This window comes from Strigops habroptila, chromosome 13 (assembly GCF_004027225.2).
Source record: "Strigops habroptila isolate Jane chromosome 13, bStrHab1.2.pri, whole genome shotgun sequence".
Lineage (NCBI taxonomy): Eukaryota > Metazoa > Chordata > Aves > Psittaciformes > Psittacidae > Strigops > Strigops habroptila.
In genome coordinates this window covers 14,797,542-14,821,681 of record NC_044289.2, presented here as the reverse complement: position 1 = coordinate 14,821,681, position 24,140 = coordinate 14,797,542, and the positions used below count along the sequence as shown (strand labels likewise).

The following is a 24,140-nucleotide window of genomic DNA, read 5'->3' as shown; positions in this document are numbered from 1 at the left end:
GGAATCTACCCCACAGCTTAAAGAGTCCCACAAAGAGAAGCAGCAGGACGTGATTCCCAGGATTTGTTCTAGAGCCGAGCAACGCCACAACGGACATGGCTGAAAAGCTGCTTCATTATAGGCTGGTTTCCCCTCCACATCCAACAGCAAAGACTTTATTAGAAATGCTGGGCTGCCTTTGCCCCGAGAAGCAGGGAATAAATGGCTTTTCCTCGTCGTTTATTCCTCGGCTTTCATTTAAGACACCCAAAGAAAAAGAAAACCAGAGTGAGTTTTAATGAGCTGATGTAGTGATAAATTTCCAATTTTCCTTATTAATGGGAAACTGTTACAAACTGAGGATTGGGAACGTTATCTGAATTTTCCGTATTAATAATTCAATTTGGCTGCTCTATAAATAATGAACATCGGGAATTATCGCACAAGGCCCCATGCCTGCTCCCGATGGGAGCGGGCAGCAGGACACCCCTCTGCTTTGGCAGTGTCCTGGTGTGGATTCAAGCATCTTCCTCCCTTCCCGACAGCACAAGCAAAGACACGTCTGAGGATGGGGCTGCATCGGGAGCATCAGCACCTTGGGATGCGATTCCCTGGACCACCACGGCTTTGAGACCTCGGATGGGATGTGATGCTGATGCTCAGCCAGGCACCGGCAGCGCTAACTATGGGAAGTGCCAACTAGTGTCTTCTTCACCTCTGCTCAACAGTTCTCTCTCACACACACAGAGGTTTTACTCCTCATCCCAAACTCCTCCAACGAGATCACATTTAACTCAATGGAGTGGATGCCCTGAGCATCCCGCCTCATCCTGCCTCTCCTTGTGCCCAGAGGGATGGCAGAGGTCAGGAGAGCATCCCAGATCATCGGCCACGCCATCAACATGTCAGACACAAAGGTCCAACAGCCCTTTCTGAGGTGCCCCAGGGATTTTCCATGTGGGATCAGGCACTGCACATCACATGCAGCCCAGATGCTCCAAGAACTGGCAAAAGCTTCCAGCACGTGTTTGGCTGGTGACACGTATGTGGTTGCATGGACACAAAGGTTAATCGGATCAAGTGAGACATTCCAGCCTTGGCAACAGGTTCCCTGGCATTTGCTGGTGAACACAGGGAGTGTTTATTCAGCTAATTTGGAGTCTTTTGATGGGAGACCTGGGTAGGAGCTGCAGCCTGACTGCCCCTGGTTTCTTCCTGGGGATGCTGGTGTCCAGAGAGGGATCCCTGTGGCCTCTTCCCAAATCGTGGCTCCACTCCCACTTGCGTGAGACCATTCCTGATCCTCCATGGATGAACATGCCAGTCCCTTCCTTCCTGTGCCGTCTCCTGGCTCCTCTGAAGAGATCCTCAGTCAAGTTGCTCAAAGAAGAAAGACGCAGGAAAGACCAGTGAGCTGAAAGCTGAAACAAGACCTCAGTGCTGTACAACAGGGTGCAAACCAGGCGGAAACCCACACAGCCCACACGTCTGCCCAACCTGGGCTAGTGCCGAAATGCAACCGTGCCCCTCGTGAGCGCTGGGGTGAAGGCTGAGCAGGACCCCACACACACCAAGTGGTGGTGACCAGCACACCAAGCAGTGAGACACCCCGGAGCAGGGCTGCTGTTGGACCACGAAACCTCCGTGTCCACCTCGCCGGGCAGCTCGAGGAGCACTTGCAAAGGGGGACACGCAGGGCAGAGCCCAGCGATGGCCAAGTGCCCTGAACTCCCCATGGCAGCGCACAGCAAAGCACCAGAGCCACAGCAGCACCTCCAACGCTGCCTTCCCAAAACCATCACCATGAGGTGCCCAGCTCTGGGACTGGACTCTTCTCATGCCCCTTAACACATCTATCCCCTCAAATGGATCCTTTCCGTCCAGCTGAAGAGGTTCTGAACATCTTCTGGTTTTCCATACCAAACACTTTGAATTTCAACCCCCTTCCTACTTTTTTTTTGGCTAAATGAAAAGTAAAAATCCCATAAACCACTTAGAGCCAAACTCTGCTTCCTGGCCTCTTGATACAACCCCAGAGATCCCAGAGGAACTGCCCTGGAGCCAGACAGCAAAAATCAGCCCATTGTTGGTTCCTTCTTTGTGATGTCCAAACTTCTCACACCTTTATGGGTAAGACGTGCTGAAACTGGGCACCAGCCCTTGCCCTTCCCTGCTTCTGTTATGGTGAAAACCCTTTTGCAGCCAGCAAAGGGAGAAGGTACCGGCAGGTCCTGCCTGCGAGCAGGGTGAGCACATGGGAAGCCTGGGAATAGCAGCATCCTCACTGGTGAAGCCTCCAGCTCTTCTCAGGTAACTTGTCAGAAGTTTGCAGCAGCATTTTCCAAGTGTCCCACTCCAGCTCCAGAAAAGAATTCCTGTGTCAACACAGGAACCAGTGCAGGGTAAGTGGAGGCTGAGTTGGTGATGCTGAGAGCAGGGGTGAGAAGGAAGCCCGTGGCCACAGGAAAGAGGGAGAGAAGGTTGGGAACCTGCCATGCCAAAGGCACCGCTCCGGAGCCACCAGCATGGCCACGTGCTCCTCCGCTGGGTTTGACAAGGGGCAGCAACGTCCCTGCCACTCACAGCCCCAACAGGCTCTTTCCCTCCGTGACGGGTCCCTCCTGTGCAGCCTGGAAATTGGGAATAAAGTGGAAAAGGAGAGACAATTCCATGTATAAATGCCTGTCTGTGACCTTGGATAGGGTCCGCAGGAGTGCAAACACAGCCAGGGATGCTCGTGACCCTCCCAGCTCCACGACGTCCTCATGGCTCAAGGGGGAACGTCACCCATGGGTGCTGACCACTAATTCTCCTGCTGGGTATCCCAACCCAGTCCCATTGCTCTGGATGCTCCAGACCCGACCTGGTCACCCATTGACCTGCTCCAATTTACCAACAACTCCAGATACAGGCAATGCCAAAGCCGAGCGAGCTGCTGGCCCTGCCCACGGTGCCATAGAACAAGCATTGCGCCAGGCAGGATGCAAGCAGGGATGTGACAAGGCCAACGCAGATGACGGACACCAAAGGACGCTGCCTTTGCTTCTGGAACTCCATTGCCAAACCGGAGCCGTGGCCATGCGCTGGGAGAAACTTCCCGGGAATGAAGCCGATGGAGCGGTGGGAGATGCTTCCTTGGGAAGGATCGGAACTGCCCTCGCTGGAGGCTTCCCGTGGAGGGACCGAGGTGCTGCTGAAGCCCTACAAGCCGTGCCCAGGCTGGCGACCGGGCAGCCCCTTCTCCATCCCCGGGACGGAGGCTCTCCCGGAGGGAACAACTCCCGCTCCGGGCTCGGGAAAGGCTTCTGGATGGTGTAAAGTTTCTGTCGGAAGCACGTTATGGCCAATCCCTCCCGTTCTCCCGGCCCCGGGCACAAAAGCAAAGGGGAAAGAGCACCCGCACACACCCGCCGGACAATGAGACCTCGCCGCGCCGAGGCGGGCACCGGCTGCCCCGCAGCCCCGGGGGCCGAGCGGACACGGGCGCTGCTGTCACCCACCCGGGGCCTGGCCGTGCCGTCCCCGTCCCGCCCGTCCCGGTGCAGCGGGGCCGCCGCGGGGCCTGTCACCTCGGCGGGGGCCGCCTGCCCGCGGCCTGCCGGGGCTCCGCGGGCTTGGGGCCGGGGCCCAGCGGGGAGAGAAGGGCCCGGCCCGGCCGCGCCGCCGGGAGGGGAAGAGCCGAGCGGCAAAATGGCGACGCGGCGGCGGGCGGAGCGGAGCGGGGCGCTGTGGACGGGGCGGCGGAAGGGGGGTGGTGGTGGTGGTGGTGTCCCCGCCGCGGCGGGACGGGGGGTTGCGGGAGGGGTGTCGGTAACGGCGGCGGGGCCGGGCCGGGCCGCAGCTCGGTGCTTACCTCGGCGGCGGCGGCGGCGGCGGCGGGCCGCGGTGCGGGGCGCGCAGGGCCGGGCGCCCCCCCGACCGCCGGCCGGCGAGGCGGTGCCACCCCCCGCCGCCCCCGGCTGCGGGCCGCCGTGCGGGGCTCCCCGGCGCGCCCACACCCGCGGCAGCGCCGCGCTCCGCTGCCGCGCTCCCGCCCGCCGCAGCCGCCGCCGCGGCTCATGCGCGCTCCCCGGCCCGCCCCGCCCGGCCCGGCCCGCCCCGCGCCCAGCACCGGCCCCGCGCCGCAACGATCTCGCGTGGCTCCGACGAGCGACCGGCACCGGGGTCGGGGCTCGGAGCGGAGCGGGGCGGGCGCGGGCTGACCCGGGCAGGTGCGGGCAGGGCAGGGCAGGGCGAGGCGGGGCGGGTCCGGTGCCTTTCCCACCCCTCCAGGCTGCAGCAGCGCTCTCCTGCCCGTTACCCTGCCCCGCCGGGTATCCCGCCCGTTATCCTGTCCCTGCCGGCTGTCCCGCCCGTTATCCTGCCCTCCAGGATGCCGGCAGGATGCCCAGCCTTGTTGTCCGCTCCTCCAGGGCGTCCCGCCTGTCATCGCACCCTCCGTAGTGCAAGCAGAGTGTCCTGCCTGTCATCTGTCATCATCCAGGGTGCTCTGCCCATCCAGGGTGCAGGCAGGATGCTCTTCCCATCTTTCCAGCATCCAGGATGCAGGCAGGGTGTCCTGCCTGTTGTCCGCTCCTCCAGGGTGCCCTGCTTGTTTCACACTCTCCAGCATCTAGGCAGGGTGTCGTGCCTGTCATCTTACCCTGCAGGGTGTCCTGCCCATCATCCTGCCTCCCATGGTGCTGGCAGGATGCTCTGCCCATCTTCCTGCCCTCCAGGATGCAGGCAGGGTGTCCTGCCCATCATCTTCCCCTCCAGGGTGTCCTGCCCATCATCCTGCCTCCCAGGGTGCTGCAAGGATGCTCTGCCCATCCATCCCTGCTCTAACCCCGGGGTGCAGGCAGCTTCCAGGAGGCTCCAGGTCTCCTTGCGGAGCTACCTTGGCTCCTGGGAATGAGGCTGGATACGAGGCCGATGCAGTGCACATAGAACAGTCTGGTTTTCCCATCTCCTGGTCTCGGGGTGTCACCCGGGAAGCTGCCACAGGGCAGAGCCAGCCTTGGTTACTGGCATCGGGAATGCTCAGCTGGATCACTGGGAACACTGGGATCTAGCACTGCCATCCGAGTGCCTAGAGCAGCCCGGAAAACAGGGAAAACCAGACAAATTCTGCCATGGGAGAGCAAAATCCAGCACAACCATTACTCTCAGGGCCACCCAGCACCACCATAGCGTTGCTCATACGGTGCTGCTGGGATCTGGGAGGCCCCATGGTGCAGCCACGCAAAAGCAAAGCCAAAAACCCCGACCCTGATCCAAGTTGGAAGTTTCCCTGCGGTTCCCCTCTTTGTCTCCACCGTGGGGAAAGAGCTTAATTAATGTCTGTGGAGAGCAGGGAAAGCTTTGTGTAATTGCTGGGTATTATTATCTGTGGAACGGAGGGTGATCAGCGGGGTGGGAGGGACAGGCACAACCCACCTTCTTTGTATAAAATGAGGCATATCCGAGGCGGTTTTGCTTCCCAGCCAACGAGCTGCCTGCCGGGAGAGCTGTTAACCTGCAGCAGGCAGCGAGGCAGCTGCCTGCTGGGGCCGTCAGGCAGCTTCATGTGGGACCTGGCAGCATCCTCAGCACCTTCCAAGTCTCCTCCTTGCTACAGGGCTGCAAACGGTGCCCAGTCGCCTCGGCTGCAGCATCCCAATGGTCACCCCATGCTCCCTGCATGTGCGCACACACGTGTGTGGAAGTGCCACCGTGTTTCTGCATCTTCAAAGCACAGTTTGGTGTCTTGAGGAGGAGAGGGTGATGCTCAGAGCCCGGCCACCCGTGGGGTCATACAGGGGCTTGGAGAGCAGCCGGCAGCCGGTTGAGGTATAGAAGCTCTGAAGTAATGCAATATAAAGGCAACCACAGCTGCTATTTTCAGGCCACGCTGAGCAGAGGGAGCCAAGGAACGGACTTGAAAAGAACAGCAAATGTTGAACAGATGCTGAGGAGTGTTTTGTTTCACGTGCAGAGTCGTGGCGATGTGGAAGAGCTGTGCTGGGAAGAGGGGGAAGATGAGAGGAAGAGAGGCAAGGAAAAGGGTGCTGCCTTTATGTGCTTATGGAAAACCATCACATCTCCTCTTGCATCGTGGCATCATCCTCATAGACCAGCCTGACGCCATGGCAGCTGCAGGAGCACACATATGCAGGAGCTCCCAGTGCTCCAGCCCCTGGGTCTCTAATCCCACCATTCCCACCATTCCCACTGCACAAGGCAGGAGCAGGAGAGGGCAGAGGAGAGGCACACGGCACATGTCGTAGCCATAAATGCTGGAGAAGGTGCTTGGCAGCGGAGATGAAGCGGTCCAAGCCATTGAGCATGCAAATTAAATTGACACGGACCCCAAGAAGACGAGAAGGGGGAGAAGCAATTATACAGCCGGCATCAGATGGATCCTGGCTTCCCACAGAGGCTGGTTCCTTGGTGTGGATACTCTTACAGGACACGCAGGGAAAAATCCGATCTTCTGGCTGCAGATCTCCCGGGGTGTTGGGACCAAAAGCCAGGACTGTGCCTCTCACCCAGATTGGGGCAGACCCATGGGGCACTTACACAGAGAGTAACTTTAGAACACATATTAACCCAGCTGGCCCCAGCAGCGCCTTCAGGCTGGTAACTGGGTTAGAATACAATGGATGCTGGCTTTGCAGAGTGTCTTCCCCATGGACCAGCACCAGCATCTCTGCTGGGACGGTGATGGGATGCCCAATGCATGGGACTGGAAGGGACTGGGAGAGACTGGAAGCTCAGACTTCATCCCGTTTGTGCTGAGCCTCATGTACCAGGCGCAAAGACAGGCGAGGGGAAGGGCTCGACACGATGCTAGAGTGTGGGACCTGGCACTTCCATGTCTCCCAGAGCTTTATCCTGGGATAAAGGATCACAGCCAGGTCTGGAGCCTGCAACCCGCTCAGCATCCTGCATCCCTTGTTATCCTCGGAGTAAGGGATGGACAAAGCCCCTTGGACCATCTCCACCCTCCTGCATCCCCAGGATGGGCTGAGCAGTGGCTGCTTTGGCTGGAGCAGAGCGATCCCAGAACAAAGAGAGCATCGCTGCTGGTTTGTGGAGCAGCATCCGGGCCAGCCCCAGCCTCCTCCCCGGCACGCTGCCTCCGCAGCCCGGGCCTCTGATTGGAAACCGGAGCCCGCGATGGCTGCGAGCTGTGAATGATGCTGATGGCTTGGTTTATTATTTCTTTCTTTCCCCTCCCTGTGCTTGAATGCACTCAGCAAATATAAGCAAAAGGGAGGAAAAAAAAAAAAGAGAAAGAGAGAAAATCCAAACAGATTTAATTTCAGATATGGCGAAAAGCAGAATGGCTGCAGTGCAAAAAGGGAACGTTAACGGAGGAAACGCTCCTTCCTGCAGAGAGAAGTGAAGCTCCCAGCAGCCCTGAGGCTGCTCTTTGTTATTTACAGGGGTGTATGTTGGCACTGGGGGCACCCCCTGCAGGGAACCAGTCCCAAGGCATTGGGTTGGGTCCCTGGGGCACCCACAGCCATATGGAGATGCCGGGGAATGGGACAGGATCAGGGGACCTCAGGCTTGATGATGAAGCTGTAAAACCACCACACAACCCCTCGAATCCTCCCTAGTTTTAAACCACACATCCTCTGACAGGAAGAGGCTCATTTTAGTCGGGGGCTTGAAGGTTTCTGCTGGAGCCCCCCACTAACAGCCCGTGCAAACACACAGCTTGGGAATGTGTCAAAACCAAGCCCAGAACTTTCTCTTCCTAAAAAGGCCCAAGTGAAATGCTGTGGATGATTCAACGTGTTTCTTCAGGGTTGGTGTTTTGCAGCAGAGCTACTCATGCAGCCAGGCTGGGGAACAGCTCTGATGGACCAAAATGATACCCATTTTGGGACAAATGACTTATCTCAGCCCTGGGCTGAGCTTCAAGAGGTTGGGAGCTCCCAGCCTGCAAATGCCATCTCCCCCTTCCTCCAGCACCCTGTGTGCTGCCAAAGGGACCTGCTCCGACCCTATCCCAGTGCTGCCAGTGCCCGGCATTGCTGCAAACCCAGCGCTGCAGCCGTACCCCTCTCCATCCTTCCTGGCTCACTGGATCTAGGAGCGTTTCTGGCTCCAGGGACGCAGGGCTGCCAGCAGGCATCCAGGAGCTGAGGATGAGGACCTGAATATGAAGGAAGTAATATAGGATAAAAAAATGAAATGAAGCAATTATCCCTGCTCTGATACTTTCTAATTAAGGGAACTGTCACCCTTATTAAGAGGCCATTAATTCATTGTCATAAGTCACCACTAGAGTGCAAGTACCAAAGTACTTACTAGAGTACACAAGTACCAAAGATGTGCCTGGGCCATGGGAGTGGAGCAGCATCCCTCTTTCCTGTGCTGCTCCCCAAGGCCATGGGGCTTCTCCAGCTTTCTGGAAGCGATGTCCTGCTCCCTGCACTGTGGCTGGTGCTTTGGGAAGCTGTAAGCTCTGCCGTGGTGCTTATGAGGGCAGGGATGAGCCCATCATCTCCCTCTGCACCTGCACCCCTGTGCCTGTGCGGTCTGCCCTGTCCAATACATGTGTGGTGCAAAGGATGCGGTGATTTCTCAGCAGAGATCAGGTCTTGGATGCTCTGGGTGAACCAAACCCACAAAGAGTTGTCAAAACATCCCCATTCCCATGGTTAAGGTCAGTGTTTTCCCCAGCATCCCCTCCCACTAACAGCCAGCTCCAGCTCCGGCAGGCTCTCATTATGCATTCTGCATGGAGGGCCCCACATCAGCTTAATTAACAAGGTAAGAAAAACGGGACCTTTGAGGAAACCTTAATTATATTATCCATCTCACCCTGAGTGGCACCTGATCCATCCCAACACTGCTCTCAAGTTCATTAGCAATGAATCAAGATTGATTAGTGCTGGGCGTGCAGCGAGGGCATGCTGGGGCGGAAGCTTCTGCCGGCATCACTGCGGGACTCTGCATGTCCCCAAGTCCTGGCTTATCCTCCAGCACCAGGCAGCAGGAATGGGGACCAGGGCTCTGGGATAAGGCAGCCGGATGTTTGCCAGCACTGGGATGTGGCTGCTGGAGCATCCCAGGAGCAGCCTGTTTCGCTGTATCCCGGCATCTCCCCCAGCACCCCCTGGGATGCTCTGATTTATGCCAGCACTCACACAGGGCTTTGGACTAGATGACCTTTGAAGGTCCCTTCCAACCCAAACTATTCTATGATTCTATGATTCCTTGGGGCTTGTGAGGCCCCACACATGGCACGTGCCACCAGTGACTGGGATTTCTCCTTTATTCCTGCTGTGCCTGCAGGTTTCCAGTGCAAATAAAACCCATCCTGAGCTGCCTGAGAGCACCAAAACTGCAGTGATTTGGGGTGGTTTGTAACCTGATGGGAGGACAAGGTCCTAATTAGATCAAGTGTGTAATCTACTGAGGACTGATGCTTGAGAATCAAGCTGGTTCCAGCTCAACAGAGCCCATCCAGGTGCTGCCATCCCTTTCTGCTCAGCAAGTCATGTCCTTGAGCCCCAGACAGCCAGGAAATCACAGCCTGTGTTCATAGCCCAGCATGAATTTCAATGTCAGGGGAACAGGGGTCGTTTCCTGAATCAGAGGCACAATCAGCAGTGCTTCAGAGCTGGAGGTATCTGTATCATCAAGCCGGGCTCAGTAATTACTTGGACAAATTAGACAGGCATTTTCTATGTGCAACTGTGTTGGCGTTCTTCTTTCCTGCGTGAAAACCTTGCTAGACTCTGCAAACTGCCTTTACCCTGCGAAGGCATTGCTGGGTTTTCCCTTTATAAGACCAGAAGGTGCTGAACGCTATTTCTGATGCCAGCAAAGCATCATCCTGCAAAACATTGCCCCGAGCAAAGTGGATCAGAGGCGACATCGGATGCTCTCTGATAGTTGCCATCATCTGCCCCTTCGCCCCGGTGCTGCTGCCCACCTCCTCCTGCCTGCTGCATGGGGTTTGCTTCTGCTTGTTGGTGTTTTCTGTCTAATTGCTGTCTAGTTTTAATATTGCATGAATCTGTGCCCGATTCATCTGCCTTTCATTGTCTGGCGCTGTTTGTTTTGGGGCAGTGCCTGGAATTCCACTGGCAGATAAGTGATAGATAAATAGAAGGTATTTTTCTTGCTTGGGAAGAGCTGAGGAATGATCGAGCTGTTCCCTTGGTCCAGAGAGGAGCCTGAGCACCCGTCTCCTTCCAGCACCCAGGGGTCCTGGGGCAGCACCCACCAGCCAAGGTGATTGCAAAGGAGCCCAAGGGGAGGATGGCGCATCCATGGTGCTGATGTGCAGATGGATTTTGCTGCATGCCCAGAGCCAGCGAAGGCAAAGCCATGCCCTGGGTGCCCCTAGAACAAGCCAAAGCCATTAGATGGCACCAGACACTGGTCCAGAGCCAGCCTGGAAGGATGCTCTGCTCTCAACATCACCATCCTCGCTGGGATGAAGAGGCAGCCGGCACAGACCCTGCCAGGGCAGGGGCTGGGGGGCAGGATGGGACCCTCCTGCCTGCCCTATGACCATCATTTCACCCGGCTCCTCCAGCCCTGTCCTGATGGTTCTCGGCAAGTCCGGGTGGGTCTCAGAGGGACACTGGAAAAGGAGCAATGCTTTGGGCTCTGGCTGAGTGCACTGGTGGGGTCCATAGAATCATAACATCCCAGCCTGGTTTGTGTTGGAGGGGACCTTAAAGCTCCTCCAGCTCCAACCCCTGCCACGGGCAGGGACACCTTCCACTAGAGCAGGTTGCTCCAAGCCCCTGTGTCCAACCTGGCCTTGAACACTGCCAGGGATGGGGCAGCCACAGCTTCTCTGGGCACCCTGTGCCAGCGCCTCAGCACCCTCACAGGGAAGAGCTTCTGCCTCAGAGCTCATCTCAATCTCCCCTCTGGCAGGTTAAAGCCATTCCCCTTGGCCTGTCCCTACAGGCCCTTGTCCAAAGCCCCTCTCCAGGTTTCCTGGAGCCCCTTTAGGCACTGGAAGGCTGGGATTCTGCTTTCCTCTGTGCCTCTTCTGTGCGGATGAGGAGCCAGAGGGAGCCAGAGCACAGCCGGGCACGGGTGGACATCCCTCATGGGGGGACCACAGTGAGGAGCAGCCGGGCTGTGGGGCAGGACCCGGGGGGGACCTGCCTTTGCAGGGTGTGAGGGCAGCCCTTGCGCCCCTCCATGCACCCCAGCAGCGTTTCCATCAGAGCCACCATCGACCTGCAGCGTGAGCGCAGCCCCGGAGCCTGGAGCAGCCGATCGTGCCCTGTGCGGCTCCGCGGCTCGGGAGCGAAGCTCAGCATCTCCCTCTAACGATGCTCCTCACCCGCAGCCGGGCACCAGCAGCCACCGTCTGCCCTTGGGGTGCTGCTCCCTCCCTGAACACCCCACAGCCTGGGTGCCCTCAGCACCGCTCCTGCTCCCCCCAGCACCCACAATCAGTGCTGATGCCAAACCCATGGTGGGGGACTAACCCAGCTCTTGGTCACAGATCTTCTTGCTTGGGCTTTGCTTAGCTCTGATCCATCCAGGCTTGTGGGTTTAATAGTTTCCTATGGGGCTGCATCAGGATGGATGGGGCTTCATCCTGCTCTCCATGTAAGGGTTAACAAGGAGCAGGCATGGATCTTGCACTGGTTGGGATGGGTGCGTGGCTCCACTGTGGCTGCCAGTGCAGAACCCATGGCTGAGACCACCACTGACCACTGCTGCAGAGAAGATGGGGCTTTTTCCTGGTTGTTTTCTTTCTTAGCCTAAAACTCACCCAATTCTGGCTGCGTTGTTGCCTGTGAGGTTTTGATGAGCTGAGATGAGCCAATTCTGCTGCATTTTTGAGAAGGTCAGTTTGGGCAGTAGAGGAAACTCTGATTTCTGTGTCCTGGGGGCTGCACACAGCGAAGCCCTGAAGCTGGTTCCCTGCAGATGGAGCCGGGGGTCACAGCTCCCCTTTGCCCCCACGACAGCAGAGCTCAGATGGGAATTACCTGCTGGTGAGGTCCGGATGAGCTGACCCATAATCAGAGATGGGAGAGGGAGGCCGCTGTGGTCCAGGTCACTCCATTGAAGGCATCGACCAGGAGATGCCTTCCTCTTGAGCTGGAGGAAATTTGGATTTGGGAAACTTGGAGGCTTTGCCTTCAGCCCAGCACCAACCTTTGCTGTGACAGATGTGAGCTGTAAACTTGGGCAATGCCCATGTTGTGGGAATCACCCTGGTGCAGGAGGGAAAATCCACCTGCTTGGATCTGAGCACTGTTTGGTGAATCTCTTACCCAAACTGAAAGGGTTTGAGAACCACATTTTGCTTCTGAGACCTTTCCATCATCTGGACCTTGTACAACTCCTCTCGCGGGGATCCAGTGCAGATGGAGCCCAAGGATGCTCCTCGCATCCTGCATCCTGCCTAGGCCCCACCATGTCCTTCCCTGAGCCCAGTGCTGGCTTGAAACTCACATCCAGCCTCAGTCAGTGCTGGGGGGTTCCTGCCCTTCAAATCTGGGAGGAAAATCCCTGAGGCATTGCATCTCCTCCTGCCCCACTGATACCATGAGACCTGGAGGGCTCTGGGGACAGCTCTCCTTGGGGATTTCAGAAGGGGAGACAAAGCCCCTTTGGTTACAACCCCAATTTTTAATAGTGTGGGCAAACAACTCATTTTCAGCTTCTTTTTGATCCCACCCCAAAGGAAATCTCCCAGCTCCATCACTGAGGGGCAGTGTCACTGTGATGGGACAGCGATGGAACAGGGATGATGCTGGGATAACACTGCTCTGCCTGCAGCTCTGTGCTCTCCCATCCCACTCAGCACTTGTTAGCCCCATGGAGGTGCTTTTCCAGGGGGATTTTGGGCTGTGGACATCTCCTGAGCATCCCTGGGAAGGGCTGGAGGGATCAGGTTCAGGGGTGGGAAGAGTCAGGAGAGCAGAAGTTAAAATAACAGTCTTTTATTGTATTCCCAGCAGAGCAGCAGGCGGGTGGTGACCTGCCTCTGATACCCTGCCAGCTCCCATGCCCCAGGGGCTTCGGGGTGCTGCTGTTTCAGGATCCCCCAGCCCTGCCTTCAGCATTGGGGGGGGAACATGGGGAGGTGGCAGCATCCACCTTGCCCCAAACCCTTGGATTTACACATCCTTGTTCCTTACCTGCCCGTGCGAGCGGTCTGTGGCTCCGGACATGGGGGTTTGGGTGGTGATGGGGTGTAACAGCAAACGCTGCTTCACCTTAATGATGAGGTGGGTCATTGGGATGGTGCCTGTTCAGTGGCACCATCACCAGCTCCTGGGTGTTGGGATGAACATTGCAAATGCCTGGAGGAGCAGAGCTCTGCAGAGAGCTGTTGGAAGCACAGAGGGTGCGGGATGGAGCATGACTGGACATCGGGACCCAGAGGGACCTGGCACCCCAACCTCACCCCCAAACACCCAACCCCTACATTTTCACCCCGCATCTGCCCGCACATGAGGCCAGATGAAGGGCGAGCTCCTGGCATCCATTCTGCTTTTGCTCCTGGGTTTTCCAGCTCCGATGGCTCAGGTCCCTTTCCAACTCCCCAGGGGGAGCTGGGCGCTGGTGGCTGGTCCTGTCATCTCATCTGCTACTGATAAGTTACCTCCTAGGACGCTGGAAGGCAGCCCAGAAGAGAAAACTAAAGCTCCCTAAATAAGCTCCGAGGTATGGACACGAGCCACCGGGCGCTGGGATATGTGCATAATGCTTCACAGTCCTGTGTATGGCTCTGAGCCACGCCTGGAACATCCATACTCGGGTTGTCCATGATGCTGAGCCCTGCCTGTCATCATCTCCTCTTTCCCATCTCTTTCCATGTGATCCATCCACCTCAGATGGGCAAAAGTTTGTCCCAATGGCAGTTTGGCTGATTCTGCTCCAGCCAACATCCTGCTGGAGGAAACCTTCCATCTCTGCACCGAAATGTGTTTGTGCCAAAGAAAGAGAAAGCAGAAGGAGGAGAAGGCCCGGAGCGGGTGGGAAGCTGCCTCTTGGTATTCCAGGCACGTGGCTCAGGTCTGGTGCCGGCGCTGCACAGCCCATCCCAGCGGCGCCTGGGTCACAGTGTTGGTGCAATCTGCCAAACAGACGGAGCAGCTAGGAGACATTTCCAAAAGAAGCTGGAACAAGGCAGGAGAGGAAGGAATAAACAGCCTGCGGGGTGGCACGGTCCAGCGCACCCGCTGCCGGCCACGGAGCATCCCAGCCCTGCCGTGCAAAGCACCACTGGTGGGTTTTGGGTTGTGCACCACAGCCCGTTCCAGGGCATTGTAACCTGTGCACTGCACCTTGTCCCTGTGCACCACCACCAGTGCACCACAGCGTGTCCTCATGCACTGTAGCCCATCTCTGTGCACCACAACCTATACACCACAACCCATACACCACAACCCTCCCTGTGCACCACAGCCTGTCCCTGTACATTATAGCCCATCCTTGTGCACCAAAACCTGTGCACCAAAAGCCACCCAAGTTCACCACGTGTGAACCTCAACCTGCGCACCACAACCCCTCTCCACGCACCCCAACCCAGCACCGTGTGCCGCATCTGCACCAGTGCCATGCAGGTTGGTGTCTCTGCCTCTCTTCTTGTCCCGATGGCAGCAGGATGGGCACAACCACCCCGGGATGGGGCTTTGCAGCCTCTTGTCCTCGCATCGTCCCTACCTTGGCTGAGCAGCTGCAGGTTCCGGACCTCCTCGCGCACTTGGAGCTGCAGGACCTGCTGCAGGACCTCCTGGCGCTGCGCCTCGGGAGCGATGCCCATGCGCTGCAGCTTCTCCCCGTTCAGCCGCAGCAGCGCCCGACCTGCCAACGGGCACCGCTCAGCACCAGCACAGCATTGCCAGGACACCCGCTCAATGGGAGCCTGTCTTCATGCGGGAATGAGGAGCAGGGAAAGGGAAGTGATCCTAAAATGCTCCTTCACCAGCCAGGATGGAGAAGCCGGGCAAGTGGCCCTGGTTTTGGAGAGCTCGAGGTGCCCGGCCCCAGGACAGGTCCGTGCTCCAGCAACCACATAACACATCCCCTCAGGCAGGAGCTTTCCGTTTCTCCGCTCCACCTCCTGCATCAGGGGATGCTTTTCCGAGTGCACTCTCTGGGCATGCAGGGGGAATGCGGGTACCCATCAGAACACATTAGTGTTGCCAGCACCGTCCCCGGCCACTCTCCTCTGCTCCGGGGGCTATTAGAGTTTTTGTCCTCTGTCCTCAGCCTACATTTGCTAATGCTGCCTTTGTTTCCCATGCGAGGGCTGCCTGAGCTCTTGCATTAGGGCTCCGCATCCCTCCCGGGCAGCTCCAGTGCTCCCTTCCTGCTGCTTTCTCCTGGCCCTGGCTGAGCTCTCCCCGGCCACATGCGTGTTGTACCAGGATGATGTTCATATATAGAAATCAAAGCCACTGTACCCAGGGGGAAAGGGGAGGGAGCAGGTCCTAGGGGTAAGCCTCCTCCAAGGATTTGGCTAGGAGTTGGATTCAGATTGAGATGAAGACATTTGGAACTTGGATTTCAGCTAGGCAGGGATCTTTCCTCTTCCATAAAAATGTTCAGTATATAAAGAACCATAAAAATATTATTATTCTTAAATATAAGAGAAGATTCTTCCCCATCTTATAAACCACCATCTCCCTTGAGCAATTTATGCTCATTTCAAACATCCTCCATCCTCCCCTGGCGCTCACCCCAGTGGCAGATGCCTCCTGCCCACCAAGGAGGGATGTCCCCATGCCTGATACCATAGGGCAGCTCTCCCCTGGCTGCATCTCCATGGGGATAAGGGACAGAAATGGGGGGTACATCTGTCTTCTGGACCATGAACCTCCCGACAGCGATTTCCCACATGCTAATGGTGATTAGTACCTGGCTGTTAATCAGGGTATGAATGTACCTGTGATGGCGTGGTGGGAGAAGGCCTCCACGTAGATAAGATAGTTGTGTGGGCAGTGCTTCTTCAGCCATTTGCACACATCCTGCTGGGTCCACAGCACCACCGGCTTGGCCAGGCTGCCCAGCGTGGGGCTGGTGTGGTAGATGCCATAGTGGTCACAGGCACGGCCCTGCGGGAAGCGGGAGCAGAGAGGATCAGTGGGATTCAACCACTGAGGGGAGCTCAGCCCATGGGGATGGGGAGGTGCAGCTTGGTGGCACAGGACAGCAGTGACCTGCATCCTCTGGAGCCTCTGGATTTACCATGAAACAGCAGCACCAGAACTGGTCTGTAAGATGGGGGAGTGGGAATGGGAGGCCGAAATGAGGGTCCTTCCCTATATAGATCCCACAGGAGACAACCTGGGGGTCCCCAGGCCCCCCCCACCCTCCGGTCAGAGAAGGGCACTTGTTGGTGGCTTCCATAGGGATGGAGCCAGTGAGGTCCTTGGGGGCAGTGGGTACCAGTGCAAAGCCATCCGCATTGGAACCCCACCATGGAAGCAGCCGGCAGCCAGCGGGTGCCCTGGAGCAGGAGGGATTATCCCTTTCTCTCCATCTCAGCCTCCTTCAGCCCTGAGCTGACCAGCCACAATGAGGTCCTGCAGCTTCATGGGCATCTAAAGCCACCTCCAAGCTGCTCATTGGAGCGGCCGGTCTCCCTTCAAGCTGCTCCATGCCTCCATTCCCTCACCCAGAGAACAGCGACTCTGGCACCAAGGATTTACCTTGGTACGGAGCAGTAACAACACAGGGGGATGAGCCTGCTTCTCCCAGGGGAATCCTCAAAGCTGGCTTGGAAATGGGGCTGGAAATCCACTGTTTCCTTGTTTTAGCACCCAAGGGAGACCGGTGAGCTCCCTGCTGCCGGCGATGCCAGGACTTCACCCCCTTGACCAGCAAACATCGCTCCTCCAAAGCAGCTCCCTGCACCCGAGCTGCCAGGACTGGGCTGGGCTGGACCAAGGGCAAATGGGGATGGAAAAGGGGTCCCCACAACACAGGGGGACCGGGTTGCCATGGCCTCTGCCAACATGGTCCTGACCCACATCCAGGACACGGCAGGGGCACCGCAGGAGCAGCCAACGCGGGGACACGCCAGCATGGGAAAGGTCGGCAGCGCTTGGACCGCAGTGTGGCAACATCAACCTCCGTGTGTGAACACTGGCTAATTAAGCATGTCTAATCGAGGAGCAGAGATAATTAGTGTAACAGGGACTCCAGACATCCCGTGGTTATTGAAACTAATGACACGTTCCTGAAAGATGCCAGAGAGAAGGCAGCAGGGTTGGGGATGTCCCTTCTGGTCCCATGCAGGGCTCTGGTCACCCCATGGAGCCTGGCTGCTGCCTGCGCCCAGAGGAGCATTTGGGCCTGGAATGGGACTTTTCCTCAAGGAGAGCTTGCCTGCAACATCTGGGATCATCTGAGTGAGAGGGATGAAGGCAAAGTGGGGAGATTGTAAATCACAACCAAGGAATCCATCTCCAAAGCAGATGGGGAACGTGATAGACAATGCACACGATTTGTTTTCCAAAGCAAACCCTCACCTCTGGGGGAACCCTCGGCAGTTCCATCCCCTCCAGAAGCATCCCGGGAGCTGCCAGCTCCTTCACACTCGGCTGAGCGTGCTGACGGGAGGAGGAGGCGATTGGATCTGGATTCACTAAGGAGCAATGACGAGAGGCAGCGGGGCTGGGGGAAGTAACAGCCAGCTTCCCGCGAGCTTCCCACGAGCTTCCCATGGGCTTCCCGCAGCTATTATCCAACTAACCCTCCGAGGCACGGGAGAAGAGGTGACAAACAACCTGCAGTTTCCCTTGCTCATCTCTGCAAGTGCTTCACCCTTCAGACACAGCCCCGTGCTGGGGACCCATCTCTAAGCATCCCTGAGGACAGCATCCCTAAGCCCTGCGATGCCGGCTCGGGGCGCATCCTCCTCCCCTCCAGCGGGTCCCCAAGCGAGCTCCCATGCTCCCGGGTGGGCAGGGGGGTGTAGAGCATCCCAGGCTCAGTTTCCAGCCGGCTGAGCATCACTGTCTCTCTGATAAACTCTCAGCCGTGAATACCGAGCGCTGGTGTCAAGGAGAGCAGCAGGAGGGCTCAGAGGCTGCTCCTGCATGGAGGCAGGAGGTGGCTGCGTGGTGGGAGCCACTGCTGGGAGCAGCTCAAATCACCTCCCTTCTCTTGGGTGTTTTTCCTTGCTTATGGCACAATTAAAGCCTTTCTCCTCACCAAATCCCCCTGGGAGCAATGTAGAGGCAGAAGAGGGAGAGCCATGATGGACACAAAGATGCTGCGAGGGCTGGAGCAGCTCTGCTCTGGAGCCAGGCTGAGAGAGCTGGGCTGGGGCACCCTGGAGAAGAGAAGGCTCCTGAAGGGGAGACCTTAGAGCAGCTCCAGTGCCTAAAGGGGCTCCAGGAAACCTGGAGAGGGGCTTTGGACAAGGGCCTGTAGGGACAGGCCAAGGGGAATGGCTTTAACCTGCCAGAGGGGAGACTGAGATGAGCTCTTAAGCATAAGCTCTTCCCTGTGAGGGTGCTGAGGCGCTGGCACAGAGAAGCTATGGCTGCCCCATCCCTGGCACTGTAATAATAATGAAATCATTTTATTTATATATATTACTGTCATTAAATACCCAACAATCATGAGAGCTTCCAACAATATGGGATCTGCAGGCCTGATCCTGCAGGGAAAGAGGAGATGCTCCTGTAGGGAATTGATGGGATGGGGGCCTGAGGAGCCGCATTCCCCCATGGGAACAGATTCCGGGGGTCCAGGGCAGGGTCCAGGGGGTGCAGAGGAGCCTGGGGGGTACCTGCGAGCCCTCGGTGCCCGGCTGCCGCAGGAGCTTGACGGTGCGGCCGCCGTCAGGCCGCTGGCTCCGGCCGTCGTGCCACGTGAGGCTGCTGCCCGCCGTCCTCTGCAGGCGGTAGCTCAGGTTCTCGGCCGACACCGTGTGCTCCAGGAGGCTGCGGCAGAAGCTGAAGTGAGCGGCAGCGGCTGCGGAGGGATGAGGAGGGTGAGAGATGGTCGTGGGGCCCATCAACCCCCTGCTTGGGCACCCATAAACACCTCTTCTACCCCATGGGACCTGCTGAGCTTTGCCCATCGCCATCACCACTGAAATCTTCCCTCTCCCGCCTTCCCTTCCCATTGCCAGGAAGAAAACCCATCATCCCACAAACCCGCCAGCTGGAGCTGGGAACCGGCAGACGCCGACAAGATGTTTGCCCACACAAAGCCCTTGGAGCGATGCTTGTTTTGACACCCGCCTGCAGAGCAGACGTGGGGACCCGCAGCAATCGTCTCTGCATGTCTAGAACCCCCTGTTCTGCTGAGAGAGACACGGCATGGGGCAGAGGGGGAGAGCTGGTTTCTATGGACCAGGCTGACATTAAGGTGCTGCCACTGAGGGATGGAGAGCAGATAAACCCCATCATGGGCAGCCTGATGGAGAAGGGGATGCAGGTTGGTCCCTCCAGCACATATAACGGGTGCTTGGGGGTGGGTGCTGCCCTGCAGGAGCACAAATATGCAGACCCCAGTGATGGCCAGACACACACCGGTCCAGCAGTGATAACCCACAAAGACCAATTTACCCACAACAAGTAGTTTTTATCCCTCACTCCATGTGTTTTAATACACTGGGGATAGTTGGGATGCAAGGACGGAGCAAAGCTTTCCTTTGGTGGCTTGACACAAGCAGCGCTGATCTGCAGAAGCAAAGCCCAGAGCATCCCCCAGCTCACCTTCTCCCACCACAGACAAGTCCCAAAGCAGCACTGAAAGCAGAGCAGCACCCAAAGGAGATCCACCTCTGGGGATAACCCTCCCTGGGAGAGTGGAATGGCTGAAGAAAACCTGCTCCAGATCATTGTCCTAATTGAGGGAAGAGGTTTCAGAGACCTCTGGAGCACACCGTCATGCAATAGGAGGCCAAATGGCCAAAAGAAGTCAAACTGGAGCAGGAAACAGTTGTCAGTGTGTCCATGTGTCCTGGGTTCCCCAGACCACATCACACCACATTGGTCCTTAAACGTACGCAGCGACAAGCGCTGCCATGGGGAAACTGAGGCAGGGAACTGAGACCGATGCATGAGGAAGGGATTTTATGGGAAACAATCTGAAGGGAAATCCATGGAGGCTCGGGGTTGAGCAGAGGCTGGCAGGGGCTGTCTCTGTGCCTGTCTCATGATGGGGATGTCTCTGATGGTTTCCTACCCCCTCAGACACCCTGTGGGGTGGGTTGTGCTGCCTCCAACCATGGATGCTGGAGATGTCCATGACTGTCCTCTCCCCAGCACCCCCAGCACCCATCCCACCACAGCCATGCTGGGATACCCCTGAGCTGGGCACTGGGGGCAGATACGGACCCGGCAGGTCCAGAGGGGCTGGTGCCAGAGCCGTGTCCTTTGGCTGTGCCGGAGCTTCCCCAGGGCTCGCTGCAGAAAGGCTCACGTTAGGGAGCAGTGGGGAAGGGGCTCTGGTCATCATCAGGACCTGTATCCATAGGGGGCTATAAAGCATCTGCCACCATCAACAGGACAGGGGCATCTGTGGTGCTCAGCAAACACAGCTTGGGGAGAGGGAGCCGGAGCGAGAACAGATGGGAAAGAGAGGGAAAAGCGAAGTGGAAAACAAGCCAAGAAGAAAGGCAGGACCCGGAGCACTGGTGGCATTGCTCCTATCAGGAATGGGCAGCTGCTGCCCTGGAGCCCAGAGCCCCCGGCAGCCCCTTGGCAGCTCCTCCACAGCCTCCTGCTCTCCCAATTACAGCCCTTCGGTCCCAACTTCCCCATCACCCAGCAGCACTCAGCATGGGTGAGGGTAGGGGGTGCTGAGCATAACGGAGCATTTTGGAGCGAGGGAAGGAGGGGGACAGAGGAGCCCCACAGCAGGCTCCACTCAGGGACATGGGGATGGTCTCCAACCCGTCTCCTCTCCTTCCCATGCCCTGCACAGGAGCAGCCGCAGCAACACCACAAGCACCCAACCACCCTCCATCCCCTCCGCTGCTCCTGCACCGCACAGGGCTGCACATGGAGCATCTCCCCCTGGCCCCACTGGCCCCACAGCCCCCCAGCTGTGCCCTGCAGCCCCCCTCACCTGGCTCGGGTGGTCCCTGCGAGCTGCGGATGGTGGAGATGCAGCAGAGCGATGGTCGGCCCTGCTGCATCTCGGCGGGAGGAGGATGCGCGCGAGCGCTCGGCACCGGCTGTCACGAGCGCGGCTCCATCCCTGCCTCTCCTCATACCTCGTCCTCACCTGACTGACTCCCCCGATCTCCCTCCTATAGCCCACAAACAGCGTCTCCGTGCTCGCCCTGGCTCCGGTGCCGGATGAATTACACCCCCCTCCCTGCTGCCCTGTGGGCGTTTGATCCGGAGGGATGCTCCGTGTTTTCCCCACATGCTCCTGCTTAATCCCACGGCAGGGCCAGCTGGCACCAGGATGGATGGGAAGCTTGGGGGGCTGCTGCGGGGGGTGCCAGACCGCCAGGCATCAAAGCACCCCAGGGGCTGAGCAGAGCAGTGACAAACTCAAATGTGGCAGCACCGGGGTCACCGGTGGGTTGGAGCATTTGGGATGCAGGAGGAGAAGAAAGGAGGGAGCGTGGTGATGAGCATCCTTCCAGGCAGGGGGTTTGGGGCTCAGCATGGTCTGCTTCTGCACCCAGCCAAAGACATCATGGTTATGGCCACATTTGGGGTCTGGGTAGAAGAGGGGTGCCCACAACAAACCCTGTGCTGAACCCTGAAATGGGACTGCAGGAGCCTTCAGGCTGTCTGAGCCCGAGTTGAAGCGGGGATGGAAGCACTCGGTTGTGGTCCCCAAAGAGCCACTGTGCCCCCATCTTTCCAGGTCCCTGTGAGCTGGTCCATGGTCCCTGCCCCTCGTCTGTCAGCCCCATGCGATGGACACCCCGAAGCCTGCTCCCGGGCTCGGGAATTGCTGCTGGCTCATTTTCTCGCCGCCGCTCCCTTTCCTTCTCCAGACACTTTTATGGCTGGTGGAACGTGAGCTCTGGAGAGGCTCAGAGCAGCAGCAGGCGCTGCTGGGGAGAGGGATGGAAACCTGCCAGGGATGGAGACCTCGGGGCAGGATGTGGCAGCATGAACCAGCGAAAGCATCCCTTGGTCGGTCCTCAGGTGGGCAGGAGCTGATCCCTACTAACAAGCAGGCTTTGAGCTGACATTCCTGCTTGGTGGTGACCAGGACATGCCCTGTGGGAAGCGGTGGCAGCTAAGCTGCAGGAGGAGCAGGCAGGGGCACGGAGAGGGGAGCCCAGCGCCTGGACCCAGATCCCAGCACCCAGATCCCTGCTCTGCCACCGCTTCCCAGCATAGCTTTGGGGATGTCCCTGTATCACACTCATGGGTATCCCATAAACCTGCCCTCCTGCCAGCGGTGTGTCTGCAGGCAGCTGCCACGGGGGCAGCCAGGCTTCCTGGGATCAGCCAGGCTTCCCGGGATTAACAACAGACCCTGGGAGAAGCTTGGAACAAGCTTCACAAAGAACGAAATCCCTCTGTTGGTTTGCCGGGCTCCTGGTGCCTGGGAGGGAAGGAGACGTTGAGCATCAAATGGAGCGAGAGATTTGCCTACACTGGAGCAGGGTTCCTGGGAAGCTGGATGAGACCAGAACTCTCCGGGGACTCCAAGGACAGGGAATCCACTCCTTTCATGGAGCAGCTTTGTGAGGGATTCATCTCTCTTTTAGCGGCATCCGCATGAGCCCACGAGCCCAGAGGCATTGCCATTGTCCTGGTCCCCTCTGTCCCTTCCATGTGGCTTCACCCTGGTGCGGGGCAGAGCCCCCAGGGAGACAGTGATGCTCTCCGGGAGCCCCCAATGCATATAATCCTTGAAGCCATACCCATAGGATGTCCTTATGGACCAAATCCTTCCCTAAGCCATTCCCTAAGACCTACTGCCTCCAAGACCATATTCAGAGATGACTGATACCCCTCAAGCTTCTCCAGGTTCTCCTGGGGGCACTTGTCCCAGGCTCTGGATGCAATGAGCATTGTCCCAGCAGTTCCCTTGTGGAGGTGAGACGGGAGCCCCGCACAGGGATGGAGCTCAGGCTGGTGGCTGCTCACTAGGGCTGGTGCCTTCCGAGGAAGGAGGAGGAAGGGAACAAAAGGCAGATGCCCTTTTCCATCCTCCCCGTGCAGCACCGTGCCCTGGGTGCCCACCAGGGGAGGGTGCCTGGGTGCTGCCTGCCTGCACCGAGGGTCCCTGGGGCACAGCCTCTGGGGGGACTGTGCTTGTGTTTGGGGGTGTCTGTGCTCCTGAGCCCGCAGTGGGTACTGCCGGGAGGTCCCTGAGCATCCATGGGCAGGGATGCCTTTAGGGTTGAGGTGAGGGCAGCAGGCAGGACCTTGGGGTGGCTCTGGGCAGGGAGCCCACAGGCATGGACTCCGCTGCCTGCAACAAGCCCCTTTCCACCTTGACATGCTCTCCCTGGGGTCCTGCCACACTCCAGAACCTCACACTTGCACCCCATCATTCCAGACACGTTTCCCAATCCATTTCACCAGTACCCCATAATACTGAGGGTAGGGAATGGGAACAGACCCTCGGGATGTTGAGGGCAGCAAAGGGGGATGTGGAGGGGGCAGATCCCGGGGATGGAGGGGACAGCACCGGAGGGAGGATGGAAGGAAGACCCCCGGGATGGAGAGGACAGCACCGGGGGATGCAGGGGCAGACCCCGGGGACGTGCCCGCAGCGTCCCGCCGCGCACCTGAGCCCGCCCCGCCCGCGCCCGGTACCTTCCATGTCCTTGGGCCGGCCGCAGCTCATCCTCCGCGCAGCGGGGCCGCGCTCGGGCGGGGACCGAGCCCCGCGCCCCCCAGCGCCGCCGCCGGCACCGGGCGCTCCCGGCCCGCCCCGCCCCGCCCCGGTACCCGCGCCGGGGGCGGCGCCGCGCTCCTCAACCCCCAGGCGCTCCGCCCGCCGCTCCGCCAGCCCGCCCCGTGGATGCACCGAGCATCACCCGGGATCCCTGCCCGTGGGACACCGAGCATCACCCCGGATCTAGCCCGGGAATGCACCGGGCATTACCCCGCATCCAGCCCGGGGGGACACCGGGCATCATCCCGGATCCAGCCCGGGAACACCGGGTATGATTCCGGATCCTTGCCCAGGGGATGCACCGACCATCCCCCCGGATTCCTGCCCGGGGGCTACAGCATCATCCCCCCGGATCTAGCCCGGGGACCAGCGGACACCATCCTACCGTATCCAGC

At 58.4% G+C, this 24,140-nt stretch overlaps 2 protein-coding genes across 14 annotated transcripts in view; both read right to left on the bottom strand.

The window, feature by feature from the left end:
* Nucleotides 1-4,070, bottom strand: part of ZNF512B (zinc finger protein 512B) — a 30,555-nt gene extending 26,485 nt beyond the window's left edge. The window contains exons 1-2 of one of the 10 annotated variants that reach the window (XM_030502841.1): nucleotides 2,202-3,008; nucleotides 1,156-1,400 (exon numbers count right to left, since the gene is read on the bottom strand). In XM_030502841.1, the coding sequence (XP_030358701.1) occupies nucleotides 1,156-1,288 (133 nt within the window). In that variant the 5' untranslated portion in view covers nucleotides 1,289-1,400; nucleotides 2,202-3,008. Of the gene's footprint in view, nucleotides 1-9; nucleotides 3,021-3,832 lie in introns of those variants that run through there. The other 9 variants (XM_030502840.1, XM_030502839.1, XM_030502847.2 and 6 more) reach the window with 9 other exon arrangements.
* Nucleotides 4,071-12,874: 8,804 nt separating this feature from the next.
* Nucleotides 12,875-23,777, bottom strand: SAMD10 (sterile alpha motif domain containing 10). 4 transcript variants are annotated; one of them, XM_030502837.2, is made up of 5 exons: nucleotides 23,664-23,777; nucleotides 18,701-18,885; nucleotides 15,845-16,013; nucleotides 14,620-14,760; nucleotides 12,875-14,072 (listed from the first exon to the last, which is right to left on the bottom strand). In XM_030502837.2, the coding sequence occupies exons 1-5, from the start codon at nucleotides 23,692-23,694 to the stop codon at nucleotides 14,050-14,052; spliced, it is 549 nt and encodes a 182-aa protein (XP_030358697.1). In that variant the 5' UTR covers nucleotides 23,695-23,777; the 3' UTR covers nucleotides 12,875-14,049. The 4 variants fall into 4 exon arrangements, with proteins under 4 accessions (XP_030358697.1, XP_030358695.1, XP_030358696.1 ...); XM_030502835.1 differs by having other exon boundaries at nucleotides 12,875-14,029; nucleotides 23,664-23,744; XM_030502836.1 differs by lacking the exon at nucleotides 23,664-23,777 and having other exon boundaries at nucleotides 18,701-18,971.
* Nucleotides 23,778-24,140: the final 363 nt, after the last annotated feature.

Coding starts and splice junctions, on each gene's coding strand:
- SAMD10 (XM_030502834.1), bottom strand. CDS start 18,928: ATGGGCCCCACGACCATCTCTCACCCTCCTCATCCCTCCGCAGCCGCT. Junction 14,761..15,844: donor CTCCCACCACGCCATCACAG/GTACATTCATAC, acceptor GCCCGTTGGCAG/GTCGGGCGCTGCTGCGGCTG. Junction 14,030..14,619: donor CCTGCAGCTGCTCAGCCAAG/GTAGGGACGATG, acceptor TCTGTTTGGCAG/ATTGCACCAACACTGTGACC.